Raw genomic sequence first — 25,531 nt, forward strand, 5'->3', positions numbered from 1 at the left:
AGTGGAGTTAAAATTACAGAAAATAATGAGTATATTGCAAAGTTGTTTTATTTAACTACATACAGAATAACTAAACATTCTATATTACAATCTCATACTGATAACCATAAGGTTTTCCTACAAACTAGATATGTTTATACTTTTAGGAAATATCGCACAGACTTTCTGGGCCTATGGCTCTTATCCGTCGTCGAAATCTAGGTTTGTTTTTCTATGTTTAATAACCCTTCAAACTTTCATGGTTCAGATAAAGTATGCAATTCTAAGACTTTTCAGTTTACTCCTATTATTAAATTGTCTTTTCAGGTTTTCCTTTGTTGAAAAGCATACCTAGGTAGGCTCAGGACCAGCAATACAATTCTAGGAGCTACCTGCCGATTGGTTGGCTATGCTCATATGTTCTGGAGATAAAATTTAGTACAGTATTTTAATTAACATAGAATCTGAAACTAACCTGGTTTTACCTTCATGATCCCCATATGTCGTCTTGTAGAGCTCGACCCATTTCCCTTTCATTACAGGCTAAAATAAAATCGTAAAAAAAAAAATATTAAACTCTTGAGCAGTAAATACTAAATCTACAGATTAAAAAGTAGGGGAAAGTTTGTTATGTTTTACATACTCTAAACATTACAAAAATATCAGTTTAAAAACAAACAAGCATGTGCATTTCAATTATAACTATAATGTTCTTTTTACTGAGATGACTTCAGAGGTCCTCGCTAACAGGCTGATGTGTATAACAAGTGGGAATTTAATTGCCAGTGGAGGGAATAAAAGACCAGAAAAACAAAATCCAAGTTAGTTATAGGCGACTTGGTGCTCCAAAAGTCAAGAACTCACTGTCATTTGTGCACAAAAGATATGCCGGTCCTCACAAACGAGTGCTTATGTGCATGTATGTGGAACAGATACTAATACAATGGCTGGTGCACTCCCATCACCTTGGGAACACTGGACTGCAATTTTTAAAGAATCAAAATTACATCTTTATAAATAATAGTGCTTAAAGGGACAGTAAATGTTATGTTAATTGGTCTGCATTTTAAAATCCAAAACAACCTCTAGAACTATAGTGATAAATAAGCTTTCTACAAACAAAAACAAAACACATTCTGGCCCTGCTTCCTAGGCTGCCCACCAGCTGTATTTATTTTACTGTAACACACCATATGCTTCAACCTATTAATAAATAACTCCATAACTTTACATTGGGAGCGTTCTGTAAGTTATTGTAATGTTAAAGGGATATGAAACCCACATTTATTTATTTCATGATTCAGATAGAGCATGCAATTTTAAGCAACTTTCCAATTTACTCCTATTTTGATATTTTCTTTGTTCTCTTTATTTGAAAAGCAGGAATGTAAGCTTAGGAGACAGCCCATTTTTGGTTCAGCACATGGGTATCACTTGCTGATTAGTGACTAAATGGTGACTGGGAAATCAGACCCCTACCCTGGAAATTTTTGAAGGCCAGCCCAGCAGCTCCCACCCCCAGTCTAGCCAACCCTGCTCAGCACCTGCCAGGATTATCATTCTAACCTGCACAATCACATTCCTTGGTTGTCAATTAACTGTGGGTGGTGCACTACTGGGAACTAGCTACTGATTGGTGGCTGCACATATATGCCCCTTATCATTGGTTCATCCACTGCGTTCAGCTATCTCCCAGCAGTGCATTGCTGCTCATTTGGCAAACACTACCAAAAGCATGAAACAAAATTAGCCAATACAAGTAAACTGTAAAGTTATTTATAATTTTATGTTCTATCTGAATTATGAAAGAAATATGGGTATTATATCCCTTTCATTTTTATATATCTTGCAGGGGGCAATAACAGTTATTTTGTATTTGACACATAGAAAACACATAAAATATGCAGAAAATAAAAATTACCTCCTCCTTCAATACAGTGTTTTTGGCAACATTAGAAGACTCTGAATTCTCGTTTTCCATGACGTCCAGGATATCTGTATTAAATTCTAAATTCAAATAAATAAGATGGTTAGGAGTTTTAGAAGCCAGGTTGGTCTGCATTTGTTTCTGTAGTTGATTTAACTTTACTGGTGTTATTTATAATTAGCAATGAAATAAGATTGTAATCATTTTATTCTATTGTCTGAATGCCTGGTACGATCCACTGCTGTGGAAAATTCATCTGATTTACTTCTTGCTCAATGGACGATATTGAAATCTTAAGGAAATATGAAACAGTGCTCCTTTGGAAGATACATACATATATATATATATATATATATATACATACACACATATACACACAGCTAGAGAGCACTCTCACTTCTTAGGTCACTCTGCCAGGGTGCATGCAGGAGTTGAATAATAATAGTGAATAGAGGCAGCACTCACTGGTCTTTTTAAATGTGCAATTTATTTTGTGACGTTTTGGGGACTATATATATATATATATATATATATATATATATATATATATATACACACACACATACATACACACACACACATATACATACATATAATATATATATATACACACATATATATATATACATATATATATATATATATATATATATATATATATATATATATATATATATATATATATATATATATATATATATATATACACACACACATACATATATATACATACATATACACATGCAAAGTAAACATATAAACAGCTTTAATAAAAAACAAACAAAAAAACACAGCAAACTGAGCACCATTATAAAATCTAAGATTTTGCAGCAAGTGTCCTCTACTGGGCATTGGCAGTGCACTGACTGCAACTTTTTTTTATGGTGTCTCCTAAGAATACTTTAAAGGAAAATATGATCCTTTGGCGTACTGTAAAGACCCCTACCCCCTTATGTGGTTGTGACAGGGAGAAATGGACCCTGTACAACTAAATCAGAAATCCTTTTAAAATGATGAATACCCAAATGTTGAAGCATTTGAATGTGATGCTGCATAGCTGAAAAATATCACCTGAACATCTCTCTATAAAAAAAAAGGAAGATATTTTACCTCAAAATGTCCTCAGTAGTTACATCCCGTTGTAAAAGGACTTAAAGCAGCCAATCAGGATGCTAATACTGGGACTTGCAAGGGAGTGTGTATCTGGCATGTACAGGCACAGTCATGTTATTTTCCTATTCATCTCACAAGATTTCAGGGAAATCTCACGAGATAACAGCAAAGCATAACCTCAGCACTGCTGAAGCTGATAGGTTATTGCTTTTTCCCCCCAACTTGATTTGGCATATGGGTGACCATATTTCCACTATAAAAAGGGACACATACATATGTCAGGGCTGTTATATGAAAAATACATATGTCAGGGTTCTTATACAAAACATTTCTTTAGTGTCCCTTTTTAAAGCAGCAATATGGTCAACCTAGTATTAGGTCCCTTTAATTATAACCCACTGCTTATGGGTTGTTGTTTTTTTTAAATTAAAACACTTTTTTTTTACATTCCTTTAAGTCTGAGAGGCCTGAACATGTTTGTGATTCACTTACTTGGTTTCTATTATGCTCTTATCCATAATTATCGGTTATTTGTAGAGTGCCAAAAGATTCTGCAGCGCTATAAACATAGGCGGTATACAAGGTAGCAATTATAGGGATCCAACTGGTAGAGAGCCCTGAATAGAGTCGCACTGTTGCAGTCAGCTCTTGTGAAGGTGATCTGCAAGCAATTCGGCTCTTAGGCTTACATTCTAAGGGGGTTCATTGAGGATAGCAATGGAGGAGAGGAACCGTTATTAGGAAAGGAGTCTCATGGAGCGAGGCAGAGAGTTCTCCAGACTGGCTCCCATCTTGTGGAAGTCCTGTAAAAATGTACTGTGAGGAGGTAACAAGAGAGGAGGAGGTCGTAAGCAGAGCGAAGGGGACAGGAGGGAGAGTATCTAGAAACAAGGTCTGAAATATAGAGGGAGCAGTGCAGTTGAAGGCTTTGTATGTCAGTCAAAATTTTGTGTTTAATCCTGGAGGCAAGAGGAAGCCAGTGAAAGGATTGGCAGAGAGGTGCAGCAGATGAAGAGAGATGTGTAAGAAAGATGAGCCTGGCAGAGGCATTCATTATGGATTGTAAAGGAGCTAGACGGCAGCTAGGGAGACTAGATAGGACGGAGTTGCAGTAAGATGTTTTTAAGGTGGAGGCTGCAGGATTTAGACAATGCCTGAATGTGAGGAGTGAATGAAAGAACCAAGTCAAGTGTGACCCCAAGACATCGGGCATGCGGGGTAGGGGTAATGATGGAGTTGTCGGCAGAGATGGGGGTGGAGATTTTAGAAGGGGGGAAAATAAGGAGCTCAGTTTTGGATAGATTTAGCTTGAGGTAGTGAGAGGACATCCATGAAGAGATGTGAGAAAGACAGTTAGTGACAAGGGTTAGCAAGGAAGGAGATAGGTCTGGAGCAGAGATGTAGATATGAATGTCGTCGGCATACAAATGATATTGGAACACGTGGGACTTTATTAGGAAACATAATAACGTGTAGATTGAGAAGAGAAGGGGACCGAGAACAGAGCCTTGCGGTACCCCAACAGAAAGTGATGACGGGGCAGAGGAAGCATAAGACTACGCTTGTTAGTTTATCCTATTGCATCTTGTTTCGCACTCTAAACCTCTTGTTCACCAAATGTGTTTATTTTTATTGTAAACTAAATACAAATCTAATTAAACATAAAATATATATATATATATATATATATATATATATATATATATATATATATATATATATACACCTCTCCTGCTTTGTCCCCGTCTGCAAATATATGTAGACTATACAGCCAATAAAGTACATAGAGCTATATTTGCACACACGCAGCCTGTAAACAAAAAGCTGCTTTACATGAAGGGCAGACGGGCCTCTTGTTCACTACAGTCAAGATTATAGTTCAGCCGATTCAATTTTCACATGAGAACATGCTGATACCCAGCTGATGGACTTGAGACTAATTTCCATTAAAAATATATATATATACCCTGTTGGCTGCAATATGCTCTCCCAATGTGCCATTTATTTTGTATGGGAGAAAAATGTTTTATATCCTTATTTTACGTTCTAAATGTCTAAGTAATAAGATATCTAAACAGAAATATAATTGATCTTTCACATAAGTGCAGTTAGAGAACTCTTTGTCCCTTTAAGATTGTTCAGAATAACATGTACTCTGTATATACTGCATGTCATTAGGGATGGGCATAGTTTTCAGGAATACAGTTAGGAGAGGACACACATTTTCAGTATGAACCCATAAAGAGTAAATCAAGAATTATTTTCAAATTTTGCCAATAGAGAATACTAATCACCTGTGAATACACCCTAAATCAGGCATCTCATTAAAGGGACGTGAACCCTTTTTTTCTTTCACGATTAAGATAGAGCATATAGTTTTAAAAAGTTTTCCAATTTGTTGAAAAGCATACTTAGGTAGGCTCAGGAGCTGGGAACCAGCAGCCGATTGCTGGCTGCACATACAGTATAAGCCATTGGCTTACCTATGTGTTCAGCTAGTTCCCAGTAGTGCATGGCTGCTCCTTCAATAAAGGATACCAGGGGAATGAAGCAAAATTGATAACATAATTAAATTGCAAAGTTGTTTAACCCCTTAACGACCGAGGACGTGCCAGACACGCCCTACAAAAAGTGGCACGTCTTCTGGCGTTTCAAGCGCTGGAAGTGATTGTGATCGCTTCCAGGGTATTGCAGCGATGCCTCAATATTGAGGCATCGTGCAATACCCTTTTTAAGCACACCGATGCAGAGAGGGCCAATCTGTGGCCCTCTGCATCGGCCAGCGATGGTGCCAATCGTTGGTGGGTGGGATACGAGGGAGGCAGTGGGCGGTCCATCGCTGGAGCAGTTCCTGTTCCATCAGTGCGCAGCAGATGTCGGGAGTGTGCGAGTGGGGTGCACGCGCTACACAACTTTAAAGGCAGGAGAGAGAGGGAAATAAATGTTGGGAATAGAATCTGGGAGGGAGTAGGGGAGCTACACTACACAAAAAAAAAAATTGGATTTATTTTTTTATGGCAAAAAAAAAAAAAAGCATAGAATTAAGCAAATAGGTAGAGGGGGAGGGTTAGAAAACTGTTTAGGGGGGCGGTATCCAACACTGCAGTATGTATGTATGTATGTATATATATATGATCTCTGATGAAGCGCATGTGAGCATGCGCGACACGCGTCAGATCTAGCACCCCTTGCACACCTGTGTTAGTGCTACTCACCTTGTATATCTAATAAAGTCACCTGGCTTCAAGTTCCTGAGTCTTCACTTTCTTCCTTGTATTTTATATATATATATATATATATATATATATATATATATATATATATATATATACACACATTTTTTTTATTTTTATTTTTTTTTATTGAAGTCAAAAACAAATACAGAGTTTAGGATATGTCTCAAAACAATCACGAGACAATGTGTACAGAGTATACTTAGGAGACAATGTATTCTAGTATCTCAAACATTTCCATAAAATGTGGGCTATCACTTAAAGAGACTTCAGTTTTGTTTTAGAGTATAACAAATGTAATATAAGCAAAAATGGTCCTCTCCTAGCTATATACAAAGAGAAGTAAGGTAGCCATTCAGATAAGGGTAAGACTAGGGAGGATGTAACTCTATAGATATATGGGGAAGGGGGATGCAGCGGGCAAGAGCCGCTCAAAATATAATAGGGGGGGTGGGGGGGGAGGCGGAGGGCAGAGTCAGTAAGTATGTCCTCACCAGGGACAAGTTTAAGTGGGATTAGAGCATTATTACTTAATATAAACAAAATCACACTCATCTAAACCTTTGTATTCCTATAGAGGGAGCCTGGAAACATATAATATATTATCAAGTGGAGGGGGGACGTTAGAATAGTTGGGGCCTGGGGAACCTCTAGGTGAGCCCCTCTCCTAGGGGAGTGCCACCTATCGGCGATGCGGGAAAAAGGAGAAGGGATATGACCCGCAGGCATAAGTACCAGCGGGAAAGGGAGGAGAGAGGCTCAATCAAGACAACTATTATGTACTAGTAATGTGAACAAGAGCATAGATAAATTTGGGATGACAGTCGTATGGTCACAGAAAATGATAGCCAGTAACAAATATAAATATAACATAACATTTAGGCAAAAGAAAGGTCACGTACACCCATATAAACAATAATAACTATTGAACATAATATAGAGCAGGTTTTGAACTTGTTACCCAATTGCTGTTAATAATTTATGAATTAGTATGTTGCTGGCAGTAGAAATAACTCCCCTTAAGATGTCCCAGCTAAGTGAACCGTATATTAATAATTTCAACACATGTACCAAGTGTACTATGCAGTAAGAAAAATTATTGAGAGGGGGAAATCATTAGACATTTTCTGTATTAGTTAATTAGCTGGTATACTAGGTTAGGCATTAATAGCCCGTTAAACAGAAGAAGCTATTTTGCAAGACATCTAGGGGCTAATAAAAAGATGTGAGGGACTCACTGAGAGAACGAGGAGATATGTACTGTATGGATCAGGCAACAGAGTCGTTATTATTACATGTGCACATATAAAACTTAATTCTGTGTTGCTTTCTTTCAGGTTAGAGACAATAAAGCACTAAGAGAACATGGCATATATAAATTTAGCTAAAGGTAGTTCAAACCTAAGTAAGAAGTAGTGAAACCTGACCGCAAAAGATAAGCCCAGTAGCATGCATTGCCTATATTTACCACAATGTTATCTTTAGGGATATACATACTTCGTTAGAATGCAACTGGAATAGAGTGTCACCCATATAAGGACTTGCGCCCAGGTGTATATACACATATAGGTACACAAATAAAGTAATAGTCATCACGTAGGCTGCTTTCTCTAAAACATATAAAGATACACAACATAGTCTGTCACTAAAAACTAAGTAGATAAAACAAGAAAACCCACACTCATAAACAAAAGTGCATTAAACTATACCATGATAGGTCCATACAAACATACAAAATGCTCAGGAATTTAACTTATTAGATTAGATGGGGGATATGGGAATATGGCGCTAGACCATGCATCTAGTGTGGAATCATATAGGCAGTATTGTGTTACTGAGTTTCCGGGGAGTATATGTAGGGATATGAGGTATATCATAAAGCTGGGAGAGCCTGAATGTAACATCTTAAGTCTAGGTGTGCTAGTAAACATCATACCAAAAATATAACAGGGAACATGTGGCAGAACAAAATGACAGTAGAAAGAAAACGTTTTATAAGGAGAATTAGGGATTTCAAAATATTGGGGGCTAAAGTTTCTCTTGTACCGTGACATGTCCCACCGTTTCACCCAATGCCCACCAACTTGTGAGAGGTGCAGCGTTAGTAATAACATGACATTAACTTATACAACTACAATTTTATCTTTAACAGTCTACATATCAAGGCATTGGCAGGAGTCTATAGTTGTGAGATTAGCAGGTGAGAGTCTCCATTACGTTGGTAAATTAACTCTCATACATTGCAGTGGACTCCGCTGTTTTAACCCACTCCATTCCTGTGGGGGATGTGCGTAGCGTTAGTATTGCTGCTATAATAGTAAACCCTGCATTGTGCCCAAATATCTGCATCATCTGCACAAAAGTAAGCCTGAGAGTCAATATTAGGGCATGTGGAGTATAAGGATTTCTCAGCTAGAGAAGTATGTCCCAAGTACTGCGCAATAATTGCGCCATCAGTGTATAGCGATGACAAATACTCAGGCCTCCGGACTTGACCCTGTGAAAGTTGCGACCGTGTAAGTTCAAGAGCTCCCCTATACCAATCATGTAACTCACCGTCGCCAGAAAGCCAGGGAGATATCCTCATATCATATAGGCGGAATGTGGGCCTAGGTGATTGCTCGGGCTCAGTACTCTGTGATGGCCGTTCCGGTGCCTCAGCAGTGTGCACTGTGATAGTCGTGCGGCTTATGGGGTGCAGGTCATACCTGCTCTGCTCACTATTGGTATGAGGTCGCGGGAGCTGGTAGGGCTTTAGCGTTGGACATGCTAGAGGTAATACCCTCAGCGCGTCTCTGGGTCCTTGATTAAGTGGCGCGTCACTGGCAGATGCCCTCATTGCAGATCCCAATGTGTTAGAAAGATCGGAGAAACAGCTAGCCATCCGACAGCCGAGGTCCTGTAATAAGTCACACAGAAGCTCCCTCTCTGTCAAAGGGACATTCTGAGTAGTTGTCCTACAGGTATTAGAGCTGCAAGCTGTTGAGTAGAGCCCACATGGTTTGCTTCTTTCGGCGTGGCGGGTCCCTCCTGAAAGGGTTACTAAATCTCGATTTTGCAGCATAATTTTTTTCTGGATAACAAATCCTGCAAACAAATGCTAAATGGCGATAAGTCTCATATAAATCTAGCTGAATTATCAGTTAAATATAGTTATTTCGATTAGTAAGGCCAGGAGCTCTAGGAATATGCGTCTGATTGTTTCGGCTTCTGGCTCCGCCCCCCTATATAACATTTTTATTTTTAAAAAAAGCCTTTTATTTTAGTACTGGCAGTGACAATTGTGAGGTGGGGGAGGGAAGAGAGCTGTTTGAGGGGAGTCAGGGAGGGATCAGGGGGTGGGATGTGTCCGGTGGGAGGCTGATCTCTATAATAAAGCTAATATTAACCCTACAAGCTACCTAATTAACGCCTTCACTTCTGGGCATAATACACGTGTGATGCGCAGCGGCATTTAGCAGCCTTCTAATTACCAAAAAGTAACGCCAAAGCCATAAATGTCTGCTATTTCTGAACAAAGGGGATCCCAGAGAAGCATTTACAACCATTTGTGCCATAATTGCACAAGCTGTTTGTAAATAATTTCAGTGAGAAACCTAAGTTTGTGAAAAAGTGAACGATTTTTTTTTTTTTTTATTTGATCGCATTTGGCGGTGAAATGGTGGCAGGAAATATACAAAAATGGGCCTAGATCAATACTTTGGGTTGTCTACTAAACAAAATATATACATGTCATGGGATATTCAGGGATTTCTGACAGATATCAGTGTTACAATGTAACTATCACTAATTTAAAAAAAAAAAAAAAAAAAAAAAAAAAAAAAAGTGGTTTGGAAATAGAAAAGTGCTACTTGTACTTATTGCCCTATAACTTGCAAAAAAATCAAAGAACATGTTAACATTGGGTATTTCGAAACTCAGGACAAAATTTAGAAACTATTTAGCATGGGTGTTTTTTTTTGGTTGTAGATGTGTAAAAAATGTGTGGGTCAAAGTTAGAAAAAAAGTGTTTTTTTCCATTATATTTTATATATTTTTTTTTAGAGTAAATGATATGATGAAAACAATGGTATATTTAGAAAGTCCATTTAATGGCAAGAAAAACTGTATATAATGTGTGTGGGTACAGTAAATGAGTAAGAGGAAAATTACAGCTAAACACAAACACCACAGAAATGTAAAAATAGTCCTGGTCCTTAACAGTAAGAAAATTGAAAAATGGTCTGGTCACTAAGGGGTCAAAATGCATGTTGGATCTGAATCGTAAATGAAAATTATAATATTTCATGTCCCTTTAATCCCCCAAACCCAAATCTACAACACTGGACTACTATGCATGAAAAATGTATGGCCACAATGACATTTAAAGACACATTCCATATGTATTATGTAATCCATTATTAAAGGGATAGAAAGATAAAAAATGAAAAAATGTACATGGCTGCACTATACTTCCATTAGCAGAAAATGCTTCTAGTAAATGTTATTACTGTTTTTCCTGCAGCATACGCACATATGCTGTAAGGGCTCATGCACTAGTATTTAAATACCGCACCTTAGAGAGTCAGCAGTGACTTGTATGACACAAATCACATCTTCAGATGCAATACACACTGTCCGCTCTCTGAGAAGGTGAGGCATTTGAATATTGGTGCACAGACCCTCACAGGATGTGCATATAGCAATGAAAAACAGTAATAACGTTTACTAGAGGCATTTTAACTAATGGAAGCATATTGCAAAATTATTATATTTAAAATTGAAATGCATTCCTACACATTTCAATATTGACCTTTCTACACCTTTAAATTGTCAGCAATAATGCTTACTTATAAGACAGTCATGAGTTAAATGTATATGCATAGGTGGTGTGTTCATAGTTTTCTAAAATGATATTATTCATTTTTACATAGTATATATATTGCAGCGTCTAATCTAAATCCTGGACTAATGCATATTGTCTTACTATATCTGGCAACCAACTGCTATACAAAAAGAGTTGGGTATAAATGTCTGTCAATGTTTTATATCAATGCATCAAAACAAAATTGAAAAAAAGCAACAAAAAAATAAAAATAAACATTAACCAAGCTTTGAATGACATTTCACCTGCAGTTTTGTTTTAATATACTTTCAGATAACATTTATTTTTAAACTTGGTAGTAAACATAACATGTTCCTGATTGGGTGACAGCTGTGTAGGTGTCTTTACTTCACAATGAAAAACGGTAGACTTTGTAGATTAGTGAATAAACTTCAATCCTTGACAAATCAGTATTTAGTCAGCTTCAAAATATGTAGCACATAACAAAAATATTTTTTGAAATATAGTTTTCTAACCTTGTTTAATTTTTGGTTAATTTGCTCTGTACTGAATGAAGATACTAAATCTCCATATTTAGTTTTTTTAATAGCAGTTTCATTCATAAAATGTTATTGTAGATGGGCAAATTCATTATTTATTTACATCTAGAAGTTGTATTATCCCCCTTCTGGCTGCCCTTTACAAAATTGCTTTTTCCCCCCTTTGAGGGGACGTTTTAAATTCTTAGCCAATCAACATTCTAGCCATACAAAAAAAAACAAAAAACAAGGCATTGCAGAACTACTCATGCGCTCTGATCTCTCTGAGAAACAATAACGTTTTAGTAAAGGGCGGCCGGAGTGGGGGTTAATTAAACTTCCAGATGTAAATCAATAACAGGAATTTGCGCATCTACAATCTTACAAATTAAACGGTTATTAAAAAAACAGACATTCTGGACCTTCTTTCAGTACAGAGCAAGTTTACCATCACTTTAAAAGGAACATGAAACCCCAACATTTCTTTCATGATTTGGAAATTAGCTTAATTCTCTTGTTATCCTTTGCAGAAGAAACAACATTGCACTACTGGCAGCTAGATAAACACATCTAGTTAACCAATAACAAAAGTCAAATTTGTGCAGGCACCAATCGGCAGCTAGCTAGACTAGTGTAGGATGTGTGCGTATTCTTTACCAAGAGAATGAAGCACATTTGAGAATAGAAATACATTTTAAACTATCTTAAAAGGGATATTCCAGCCAAAATTGGAAACCACATGGGTGCATTTCGGTATTGAACAGAAGAAATTTTGTAATATACACGCATTAGCAAAAATGCTTCTAATAAAAGCTATAGCTGTTTCAAAAGTGTATTTAAGTATGCACCGTGCACCAGCATTTTAAACACAGCACTTGCTCAGTTAGCCTAAAGTGCTTGTACCATCAGGTAATGACTTAATTTGGCAATGGCTGACATGATACAAGCCCCACTGATGATCTGAGCAGCTGCATTATTTAACATGTGGGTGCAGTGACAATATCTAGCTATGCTTCACATGCACGTGCTGAGAAAAATGTTAACACTAAAACAGTGATAACGTTTACTAGAAGTATTTTTGCCAATACATGTATATTACAAATATGTTTTTATTTAAAGATCTAACAAATCTATGTGCATTTAAATTGACTGGAATGTCCCTTTAAGGATTACATGCTATATCTGAATCATGCAAGTTTAATTTTGACTTTCCTATCCTTTTAAGTATACAGTATATGTAATGTATGTGTATAGTGCACTAAGTGCATTTACAACACTGCAACTTGAATTGATTACATGTTATTGTGCTCCTGATAGAACACCATTGATAAATGTTAGGTGATAAAAAAGTAAAATCAGCAACATGTTCATAAGAAGTAAGAACAATATTGCTACCCATGACATAAAATTACACTTTGTCACTGTGTTGAAAATCATGGGGTTTTTTTTTAAGATTATGGGGTATATCCCAGTCCATCCATAGATCTGTAGGTGTTGCCCTTACCAGCCAGTGAGCAACCTGTGCCAAATGATGATTTAATAACATTTTAACAAATAAATGTATTAATTAGAGCATATTATTTTCGCATTAGCGTCCGTAGCTAAAGTGCTGCTTAGAATCTGCAACATAATCACAGAGCCTGAGCTGGAGACAGACAATAAGCAAATCTGTAGCAGCATACGCATGTATCCTCCAATCACTGGCTGTGTCCTGCTTAAGAGCTGCAATGTGAGAAACTTTTTTTTTTTTTAATACGTTTATATTTACTTTGTGTGCATAGTAATTTTGCTTTTTATTTTCAAATATAATTAGTTAATAATAATAATGAGCTTATTAAATTATGACAAAGTGAAATTAATTCAAAATGCTGGCTCTATGCATAAAGATTATCTAATAGTATCTAATATTTATAGGTTACTTATTTTATTTTTATTATAAAGACATTATTGGCTGATTCCTAGGTATGCTCTATTTATTATACTGCACATACTGTATATGACTCTCCCACACCCGACTGCTGTGAGTACCTAGTGGATAACGAAATCAAGTTCAAGGTACAATCGATGTATTTATAGAAAAATTGTCACCCATAGCCTAAATTAAAGTGTTTATTACCAGGCAGACGTCACCTACCTACAACAGACGAGCTACTGTCACCGACCAAATACCAGCACTCACTGAGTGAACTGACACGCTGTACACTTCCCCGCCTACAGCGAAGTCACGTTACCCGCCATTAGCCAATCACCTCAGGTGAAAGCATAAACCAAGCCTCTATTTCACAATATTAGAAAGTACGAACTCGAAGACGAGGCGTGGAACGCACACACTGTAAAGGCGAAATAACTTATTTATTACGCCTTGAGCTCGCTGCACAAAAACTGTAATACAAACATGTTGTGACTCTTGGCATAAATAAATACGCGATTTTGTCTTTTTATGTTTGTATTAGATTCAAACTGATTTTATCTGATAAAACCGGTCGCCACAACTTCATATGACTATAGTTAGACATAAATATATCATGCGGAATTGTGTTCTAAAACGGTCAGGAAGACAGGAACAATATTGTATAGAACATGGCACCAATATGGGAGCATAATCTACTCTCCCGTTTAGCTTTTGCAACACTGTTTCTTGCTTTGTTTATATTACTTGTGTTATTTAAAGGGACACTGAACCCAAATTTGTTTCTATTGTGATTCAGATAGAACATGCAATTTTAAGCAACTTTCCAATTTACTCCTGTTATCACATTTTCTTCATTCTCTTGGTATCTTTTTTGAAAAGCAAAAATGTAAGTTTAGATGCCGGACTATTTTTGGTGAACAACCTGGGTTGTTCTTGCTGATGGGTGGATAAATTCACCAACAAATAAACAAGAGCTGTCCAGAGTCCCAACCAAAAATTGTCTGGCTCCTTAGCTTAGATTCCTTCTTTTTCAAATAAAGATAGCAAGAGAACGAAAAATTGATAAGAGGAGTAAATTAAAAAAGTTGCTTGAAATTGCCTGCTCTATCTGAATCACAGAAGAAAAAAATTGAGTTCAGTGTCCCTTTAAAGGCAATGTAGCAACATTACTAGCTACAGTGTCAAATCGATCTGAGAAATACATAAAACCTGTTTTTTGTTTTTTTCATTTAAAGGGATATGAAACCCAATTTTAAGATACTTTTTAATTTACTCTTATTATACATTTTTTCTTCGTTCTCTTGGGATCTTTATTTGAAAAAGCAGCACCTGGGTAGAGCTACATTTAGCCACCAATCAGCAAGCACTACCCATGGGCTGAACAAAAAAAATGAGACCGCTCCTAAGCTTTACATTCCTGCTTTTAAACTAAAAAAACCCAACAAAGCAAAGAAAAAAATGATAATAGGAGTAAATTAGAAGGTTGTTTAAAATTGCATGCTCTATCTGAATCGTTAAAGAAAAAATGTGTGTTTCATATCCCTTAAATGATTCAGATAGAGCAAACCATATTTAAAAATCACCAGTTTATTTCTATGTGCTTTGTTTTCTTGGTGTTATTTGTTAAAGAGCACACATAGGTGGGTAGCGTATGCGTCTCCAGAGCACTTATATGGCTTTTAACAATGATGTACAGTATTGAACACTAGGTGGCGTTAGTGTTTGCCAATGTATAACATTATCATTAGTATTCTTAGAAAATAGCTGCAATATTGTGCTTCCAATCCGTGCACTCTCCTGAGCCTATGACTGCTTTTTAACAAAGGAATACGGATACCAATAGATTGAAGTAAATTTGATAATAGATGATATTTGGAAAATATTTTAAAACCGTACACTATATCTGATAAGTTGGGTTTCATATCCGGATGGCAGGACATTCATCCCAGTTTTGCAGTCTAAGGATAAAACATTACTTCACTGTGTTCAGCCATATGTCAGAATTGTATAGTAAAATAATATCAGTAACTATGTTAATGTTTTAAGTTAGTGGTGGAAATAATTATAATAAATAATAATAAAAAAAAACCCAATAATAATAAACCTACATTATTATTCAGAGTTGTCAATTATGACCGGTCCTCTCTTGTCTAACCTTTGTTTTAACCGGAGCAGTTTTCAAGCAGGACACTTCCTGACAAGCTGTTTCAGTATGAAGAAGGAGCAGTTTTGATGGCGGACACTTCCTGTGTCGGTTGTCTCAGCATGAAGAAGGAGCAGGTGTTGAACTGTCAGTTCCCCGTGTGGTACCCGAGATTCAAGAAACTCAGTATAAGAAGGTGCGTAGCTGGCAGCCTGGGCAGTCAGAGTGTTAGGTATAATACGGAAAGTAAAGAACATGTAGCTTTATGGAGCCTGTTTACTAAAACTAGTGAGTTTTTCTACAGCTATATGTGTTGGGAAACAACACAGGGACCGTAGAGCTCTCTCTTTTAGTATTTATATCCTATTAGAAGAGGTAGGGGTGCTTTATATATATATATATATATATATATATATCATAATCTGCACATTTCTTTACAAATAAAGGTTTCAAAGCTTCTGTATAAAGGGAGATGTTTTAAACGCCACCTTTCTATTAAAGGGACACTGAACTCAAAGTTTTTCTTTCATGATTCAGATAGAGCATGCAATTTCAAGCAACTTTCTAATTTACTCCTATTATCAATTTTTCTTCATTCTCTTGCTATCTTTATTTGAAAAAGAAGGCATCTAAGCTTTTTTTTTTACGTTCAGAACTCTGGACAGCACTTTTTTATTGGTGGATGAATTTATCCACCAATCAGCAAGGACAACCCAGGTTGTTCACCAAAAATGGTCCGGCATCTAAATTTACATTCTTGCATTTCAAATAAAGATACCAAGAGAATGAAGAAAATTTGATAATAGGAGTAAATTAGAAAGTTGCTTAAAATTTCATGCTCTATCTGAATCACGAAAGAAAAAATTTGGGTTCAGCGTCCCTTTAACTTTTTTTGATATTCTTCAATACATTCTTCATCGTAATGCTTCTCTATAGGACATTTTACTCACTTTATTTTATCATTTACATTTAAAAGCTGTAGTTAAACATGCAAACAGTAATCTTTCTTTTGCTTGAACCCCCCCTGAGATTAACATAATAAAGTGGTTTATTCTGTATGTGAGGGATCAAAGGAGTTAAAATAGGTCCCACCAGGAACAGTGGGAAATATACAGGCCAGTAAATACTCCTGTAATATAGTCACAACTGCACAGTTTCTGATTATCGAGTCTCCTTGTATCCCCCTGTTCTATAATCTGCCAAAGGTTCATAAATCATTATGTAACATTGTTGGACACCCGATTGTCAGTGGTATTAACTCTATTTTGGAAAACCTCTCTTGCTGGTTGGACAGCATCTTACAACCCCTTGTCACTTCCTTGGCTGGTTATACTTGTGATACTAAACATGTATTGAGTATTCTAAGGAGAATTTCTTTGACCTCTACGTCAAGCTGGTTTACAATTAATGTTGTGGCCTTATACACTTCTATACTCCACGAGGCTGGTCTAAAAGCCATTGAGTATTTTTTTTGAAACACCATACTAATTATAGCACTCTTTTTCAGAAATTTGTAGTCAGGTTTACTAATTTTTTATTGACACATAATTTCTTTACCTTTGAGGGCAATTTTTATCTCCAGAAATGTGGGACTGCTATGGGGGCCAAGTTTGCCCCCTCCTATGCCAACCTGATTTTAGATTGGTGGGAGAGGACCCACTTCTTTCGAGATACTAATCCCTATAGGTCCAATGTCCTTGTATACCAGCGTTACATTGTTGACCTCTTAATGGTATGGGATGGTACATTTGACGAGGCCAGGCATTTATCTGTTACCTCAACGATCATCATATTGGCTTGAGCTTTACTCATGAATTTAAAAAGCAATGTATAAACTTTTTGGATATTAAATTGACAGCCACTGTGAATGGCTGTATACATTCCACAGTTTACCGCAAGCCAATTACTGGAAATACTTTACTCCGCGCTACCAGTTGCCACCCCCGTCATGTTCCTTATGCCGTGGCCAAAGGCCAGTTTGTCAGACTTGGGCGGAACTGTTCTATACATGATGAATATGTACAGGAGGCAGAGGAACTAAGTGCCAGACTAAGAGCTAGAGGTTATAAAACCCAAGTTATCAACAAAGCTAGATATGAAGTTGATAAACTGGATAGAAATTCGGTATTAGTAGACAAAAAACTGGTACGAAAGACCTACACAAAGGGATCACTTTTGTGACTGAGTACAGTGCCCAGCAGGAGGACATTTGCAAAATTGTGAGAAAACATTTTATGCTGTTATCGGCTGATGGCAAGTTACAAAATACTGTTCAATCTGGCCTCAGGTGTTCTTACTGTAAATGTAGGACTATTGATAACTATGTGTCTCCTACCAAACTGACTACTACTAAACCCACCAGAAGCCTTTGGGTTTTACACAATGGTAGGTTTAAATGTGGCCATAGATAATGTAAGCAATGTGATTTTGCGCAGATTTCAAATTCTTTCACCTCTATGACCACTGGGGAGGCTTTTAGAATATATGGTTGCCATAATTTCACCAGCACTTATGTCATTTATCTCATCACATATGAATGCTGTCACCTTCAATATATAGGTCTCACTACTAGGGATGTATCCTCTAGAATCAGGGAACATTTCTCTACCATCAATGTGGGCAAATCATCCATTCATATTGTACAGCATTTTGTAAATAATCCTCATAAAGATTCAAGTACATTTTTTTTTTTTTAAATACTTTTTTATTGAGGTTAAATGGATAATACATAACATAAGAAAAGAATCACATCATACATTTCGATGAGAATACAAAATCATGCCTAAAACCTCGCAGAGGAATTCAGGCCTACCAAAAACTGGATACACTCACCCTCATATTTTCTATTTTTTTCCAGTTAGGAAATAATCTACAAATATAAATGACACTTATTCAAGACACGCAAGACACACAATATCTGAAATGATGTAGAAAAAGCAGTCGTATCACCTGTCTTGCTACAGCTATTATACCATCATAACTGTCAGATAGATGTAATTATATTCTGAGATTTGTCTTACGGCAAACTAAACACACAAACTTGAGATGTTGACTCAGTGTGAAAAGAAAAAGACATATCATTGGTCTAATAAGATAAAAGTCATGACATATAAAGTGACATACTCAATTGCACCAACAAAAGAGCGTCTAACAGTTATATAACTAAACATTTAATAAAGTCAAAAGACGGATATGATATATATCATTAAAGAGTATTTGTTTGTTTTCTACCCTTTCAATAAAATGGTTTATATAGCTCTATATTGCTATGAGAATGACAATATTAAAGATAGAGAGCATAACTATTTATATGCTCGGGTTTTCTATATACATCTTATTATTAACAATTGCGGTTATTCACAAGGGAACCGCGAGTTAAGTATCTGGTCTAATCACACAGATCCAGAATACTATAAAATAAGGGGGGGGAGTGATAAAGTGAGTTAATTTACGAAAAATATATAGCCTATGAACCGAAAGGCTCATTGTGGATTAGGGAGGAAGTGATAATCCTTTTGCTAAGGGGGAGAGAAAAGTACTGAATTTTCAAGAATTGTGGGATATAGAAATTCCTTTACATCTAGGGGAAAAAGATTTGCCGGGGAGACTATGCCACTGAAAAAATATTAGCCTATGCTACTAAATATAGAACTCAATGAATTGTAAGGGGATCAAAACCACTGTGAAGCAGACTTAAAGAGCGGTAGGAGTTTTGGGACTGGGAGCTAGTCTCATAAAATGCAGAATGATAGGTTAATCTTCTCGGAAGAGCTAAAGGTTGGGCAAGTCATTACGAGGCCTTAAAGGGCCATGATACCCACATTTTTTCTTTCATGATTTAGAAAGATAATGCATTTTTAAACATCTTTCTAATTTACTTCTATTATCTAATTTGTTTTATTCTCTTGATATTCTTTGCTGAAAAGCATATCTAGATATGCTCAGTAGCTGCTGATTGGTTGCTGCACATAGAAGCCTCATGTGATTGGCTCGCCCATGTGGATTGCTTTTTCTTCAAATAAGGCTATCTAAAAATGGAAGCAAAATAAATAATAGAAGTAAATTGTAATGTTGTTTAAATTTGTATGTTCTATTTGAATCATGAAAGAAAGATATTGGGTTTAGTGGCCCTTTAAGATAGTATGTGGCATCGGGGAGATAGAACAGCATACATACAGTAGGCTAAGCCGTTTAAAATAAAAAAGCTATCATATCAATACTGTCTCCATGAAGATATGGGATAGAGGCATAAATCGGCTTTTGTGGCAGCACCACCTCATAATAACCCTGTCAGTTGGATATGGGCCCTATATCCAACAACAGGCCAGCATGCTAAAGAGTAGGGGACTATCATGCTGCAAAGCCACACATATCACTTGGAAACAATGTGATAAAACATTAAAAATAATAAAAGTTTAACTAAGCAACAATATATTAATCTTATGTGCTAACTGATCTGTAAAGAGCAGAATAACCATTCTCATTGTGGAAATTAGCAGAGACGGCTATAAGTTAGCTACCCCCTTTCCTTTATATATAGTGGATGGGCAGTTATCAGTTTTTCTACCTTTCTGTATAATCTTAGGGCTTGCTTGATATAAGGCGTTAACTGTTTGGCTAAACATTACAAAAATAGAACGAACATTATTAACCAAAGCAACCTCGGTCAAGATAGCCACAGCAGTTTGACAGTGGTTCAGTATATGCAGCACTACAGGCAAAACAAATGTATAGTTCAGCTATATCGGTAACATACTTAAATGTTCAATCACAGAAGATTATATTCTGAATGTGCTAGAAGTAATGGTATAGGTATGAGACATAAAATGAAAAAAGGTATTACAAACAGTTTCAACACAGAACTAGTATAGAGAGCACACTTTTGTGAGAGAATAACTTGCCATCACTCCCCGAAGAAATGATTACCTATGTTAATTTATCAATAAGCATTGAGAATGAAACATCAGTACACCATCTGAAGTAGACACACACAGCATCCTGGCAGACCCAGAGATATAAGCGAAATTATGGTGCTTGCTGATTCAGTCAGAAGAGTGACAAATAACATGCAAAACATGTATCCCTATGAAGTAGTAATATAACATTATGTGAAGTACCGGTACATATAAAACTGTGTAACAAAAGGCTATAGGTTTGCCACTAAACTAGGAGCATGTAAACATAGGCAGTCCTATAACTATTAAAACAGACGTTCTGCCCAATAAATGATTGAAATAGTGCAGTTCCACGGTAGCTTAACGGCTGTTCACCCTCATAGTTGCATTATCTAGTCAGGCGAGCCTCCAGCATCCTCACAGCTCAGCGTCTCTATCCCACACCGGATGGCCAGAACAGGGAAAGTCCATCACGCAGTTCATGAGCTAGCTCCAAGCTGCATCCCAAGTACAGTCTACTCACGCTGGTAGGGGGAGACGTGCTCATCACTTTATGGTGTGCAGGACTGTCAGCCTTTCTATATCGCCACTGTATCCACAGCGCTTGATAGATTGAGCTGACCCAGGATTTTTGGGCGTTGATGCGTTGCAAAGTCTGGGCGGTTAGCAACTTGGTAGAGCGCATACCCTTTGCTTGCTCAGCGCTAGAGAGGTCAGAGCTATCTCTGTTTCCAAGTCTAGGGCCGCACGGGAATAAGCTGGCATGGTTAGGTCCTGCGCCATTTGCTTCCGCTTCACGAGCAAAACGGGGTTTAAGCAAAGTTTTCATTGCATGCTGTTCACTCTCATAGGTAAATGCAATATGTGGCGGCTCCAACATGTTCTCGCTCTCCTCAGTAGCCTCCTGTATACTGCCAGCAATATCAGCAATGTCCATGTTCATTGCAGGGCTCGTGGTATGCGCCATTGTTCCCATCATATCAGTTTCTCCAATGTTCTCAGTGTTGCATATAGGGAGCAGGCTATCTAGGCTATTATGCATTCTTTCTGAGAAATCATTAAGAAGAATCGTAACCTGCTGGTAAAATGTCTCCATAGTTAGACGTATAGTTCAGAACTCACTCTGCATTAGGCGACGGCTGTAAGGCTAGCAATCTCAGCTACCTCGTGGGCTCTGCAAGCAGTTGAAATCCAAATAAATGCCGTAATAGATATTAAAAGTCTCGTCAAACAAGTTATTATATGTCTTTCTTTATCCAGGCGAAGATTAAGATCAGACCCTTTGCCATAATTTGTTATTTATACCTCCAAATTAAATTGTTTTTTAGGAGCCCATGAAATGTACGTCCTGCTCCTTCTGTGGCTGGCTCCACGCCCGATTTAAGTACATTTAAATGGTGTGTTATCAAAAAAGTTAATGTTCCCAAATCAGGAGGAGGAGGCAACAGGCTTAAACTGCTCAATAAACGTTTAAGTTAAATACTCGTTTTCCTCAAGGTCTCAACTCAGACTATGACCTTATTAATTACTGGGAGTGATTTGTGTAAGGTTGCCGTGTGTGTATCCACGTAATGATTATTTTGTGATTTTTTTTTTTTTCTTGTTCCCATGCTGCATTTATATATTTGCTTTTAGGGTGATATCATTTTCAGCCAAGGTTATGTTGTTTATATATTGTATATAATGATATGAATGTATTAATCTATAGATTCACTATTATTGTGTGGTTTTGTATACTCGCCTGTTTTTGAATAACATATATCTTGCATTTGATTGCTTTATAGAATGAGTCATATATTGTTTTGGTTTAATATTGGCTTTTTTTGTACATTAATTTATACTCTTCTGGTATAATACCTTTGCTGTATTGGGTGATGTACGGCTAATATTTTCCAAGGTGATATGGATTACTTTCTTGTCAATTATTTGTGTTGCACACTGTTAGTCTGTTTGATAATCATTATTCATGTTCACTTTCTAAATTGTCTTTATATAACATGTTTGTTCACTGTATATATGCATATATTTGCTCTTGCATGTTCATTTGCTATCAATGTGTATTGGTGCTTTAAGTGAGAGAGGTGTGTACTCTGTATTAGCCAGTTAGAATTTCAGTTTTGCATAACCAACACTATTATATTAATACACTTTTTAACTCTGCGATTACCTTTTATCTAAGCCTCTGCAAACTGCCCCCTTATCTCTGTGCTTTTTACAAACTTGCATTTTAGCCACTTTGTGCTCACTCTTGTGGAGTGATGCAGAAACCAGCACTATGTTATCTATATGGCACACATAAACTAGCACTGTCTGGCTGTAAAAAGCTAATACAATGCACTGAGATAAGAGGCGGCCTGCAGGGGCTACAAACAGGAAGAGATTTAGAGGTTGTAATGGTTGTGCAAAGCTGTGCGATGGGTAGTAAAGGAGTTGTCTATCTTTTTACACAAGTACTAGTGTTTTATGTAGTAAGAACACTTCAGAGCACTAGAGATACATATATTTTATGTGTATTTAAAGGTGTAAGCAATTTCAATCTAATGTTTGTGTTTTTATGAGTGATATATAATCCAATATGCTGTGAAAACACATTTTCCTTGCAGGAGCCAACTGCCTTAGTGCCAAACATTTTCATAAAATGACAAAAGACCAAGGCACCAGCGAGCCAATTGTGCTTTTATTCCTGTGATGTGTAAAAATTGATCTTACATTAGATTCAAATTTAGATTGTGAAATTTAATATACAAAGGTTAAAATGCGTCTTTACAGAGCTAGTGAAATTCCCTTTTTTCATTCCTAGTAATATTGTTCATCATGGATGTTGCCAATAAAAGATGGTTAAGCTCATAATTTGTAAATGACAGATTTAACATTGCATTCAATCTCAAGCAGGTGGCCTCTATTTTACAAGCTTCTCTTTTTTTTAGCTAATCTTCGATTTATACAAATTTCCAGTCATTCAAACAGTGCTTCACAAGTCCAAGGAGCCAGAGCCCAATAGCTCCAAGCATTTTTGTTCCTGTGATTTTTGTATATACCTCCTGAAATTGGTACACCCAATGTGTTTAGCGTGCTTCCTATATTGAAGTGCTGCTTCTTCAACAAAGAATACCAAAGGAATCAAGCAAATTTTGCTAATTGAAGTAAATTTAAAATTAGATGTTCTATCTAAATCATTAAAAAGGGGGTTTCATATTCCTTTGTTTAATTTTAATTTACTGTTCCTTTAAAATTGCTCCAAATCAAAATAACAAAGAACTGTTGAAGAAAAAGATAATTAAAGGGACATGAAACCCATCATTTTTCTTTCATGATTTAGGTAGAACATATAATTTTACACAACTTTCCAGTTTTACTTCTATAATCCAAATTTGTTTCATTCTCTTGGCATCATTTTGTTGAAGGAGCAGCAATGCAGTGCTGGTTTCTAACTAAAAACATGGGTGAGCCAATGACAATCAGTGTGTGTGTGTGTGTGTGTGTGTGTATATATATATATATATATATATATATATATATATATATATATATATATATATATATATATATATATATATATATATATATATATACACACACACACACCTAGGTTCTTTGCTGCTCCTGAGCCTTACTAGATAAACCTTTCAGCAAAGGATAACAAGAGAAGGAAGCAAATTAAATAATATAAGTAAATTGGAAAGTTGTTTAAAATTGTATTCTCTGTCTAAATCAAGAATGTTTATGACTTTACTGTCCCTTTAAGCATCCCCTTTCATACAAGTGTGTCCCCTCTTCAATATTGTGCCTTGCTATGAAATGTAATAGAAATCTGCCAACCCCAACAGTGCTGGTTTTTGATTGATCGCACACAGTTCTCTTTTAGATTCTGTGCACCATTCAATACTGATCTTACAATTCACCATGGGCATTTTTACACACATAATATCTTCTTTACTTGAGTGTAAACTTATTTTGGAGGGGTCCACAGCAGCTGCCGTGCAGCAACTAATCACACGTAACCCAATATTTTTGTTATTGTTTCCTGTACAAAAGAAAGACTTGCCAAAAAATAAGAATAGTATACAATGTAACAAGGTTATCATTGTTTATAAATATCTAGTTAATCTCAAAAGAAACTAATAATGAGATCTAATCAGGAAACATTGTATTAGAAGCACATGCAATCGTTTATGCAGATTGAATTTCACAGTCTGTTAATATCTGAGAAGCAGACAAATCCCTGATATAACTATTGCCTCTTCTATACCACATTCCTCTAGATTATTCCTGTAAAATAAGGGTTGTTCCCATTCTTGAAAATATTAATGCAGCATTTATGTTTGAATGAGTGAAACATGTAGCACACACTGGCTGCTGATGAACACTTTTAGTATTTTATTTTATTTTGTGTGTCCTTTCTTTATTTTTAGTGTTACAATCCCTTTGCCAGAAGATGTAAAGGACTATTTACTTGATGACGGTACTCTAGTGGTTTCTGGAAGGTAAGTTTTTGTTTTATCTCATACGTATAGTACATGTTAAGACAAGGCACTGTCTTTAACCCCTTCCCACGGTTATGATGTTCCATGCCATCCTAACTGCACTGGGCTACAGCACCGTTAGGACGGCATGGAATGTCCTAGCCTATTGGCTGTCCTGAAGCCATAGCCTCTTCCTTAATGGGATCGTGGGCTTGAAGGTGTGCCTAGGGTCAAAGTCACTCCCCCCTGACACAATCCTATCAATGAAATCACACAATCGCATGATTTCAATTTTTACTTATTTGTTTACATCAGACATTTGTTCCTGGCAGGAAGGGGTTAACAAGATTGTACTGCAAAAAAACCCGATATATATGTAGATTGTTTGCAATGCGTAAAGGATATGAACCCTCAAATGTTTCTTTCATGATTCAGACAGAACATGCAACTTTAAACAACTTTCCAATTCAATTCTGTTAATTACATTTCTTCATTATCTTTGTATACTTAGGTAGGCTCAGGA

The 25,531-nt window shown here is 36.5% G+C and overlaps 2 protein-coding genes across 2 annotated transcripts in view; one reads left to right on the forward strand and one right to left on the reverse strand.

Annotated features, from left to right (window-relative positions):
• LOC128662621 (ADP-sugar pyrophosphatase) overlaps positions 1 to 13,814 on the reverse strand; it is an 86,933-nt gene extending 73,119 nt beyond the window's left edge. The window contains exons 1-3 of the mRNA XM_053716474.1: positions 13,730 to 13,814; positions 1,901 to 1,986; positions 455 to 522 (exon numbers count right to left, since the gene is read on the reverse strand). Of these exons, the coding sequence (XP_053572449.1) occupies positions 455 to 522; positions 1,901 to 1,960 (128 nt within the window). The 5' untranslated portion in view covers positions 1,961 to 1,986; positions 13,730 to 13,814. The remainder of the gene's footprint in view (positions 1 to 454; positions 523 to 1,900; positions 1,987 to 13,729) is intronic.
• A 1,887-nt stretch (positions 13,815 to 15,701) lies between these two features.
• The window catches only part of CDC123 (cell division cycle 123), a 336,138-nt gene continuing 326,308 nt past the window's right edge, over positions 15,702 to 25,531 (forward strand). The window contains exons 1-2 of the mRNA XM_053719163.1: positions 15,702 to 15,846; positions 24,958 to 25,029. Of these exons, the coding sequence (XP_053575138.1) occupies positions 15,740 to 15,846; positions 24,958 to 25,029 (179 nt within the window). The 5' untranslated portion in view covers positions 15,702 to 15,739. The remainder of the gene's footprint in view (positions 15,847 to 24,957; positions 25,030 to 25,531) is intronic.

Source organism: Bombina bombina, chromosome 6 (assembly GCF_027579735.1).
Source record: "Bombina bombina isolate aBomBom1 chromosome 6, aBomBom1.pri, whole genome shotgun sequence".
In the NCBI taxonomy this organism is placed as follows: domain Eukaryota; kingdom Metazoa; phylum Chordata; class Amphibia; order Anura; family Bombinatoridae; genus Bombina; species Bombina bombina.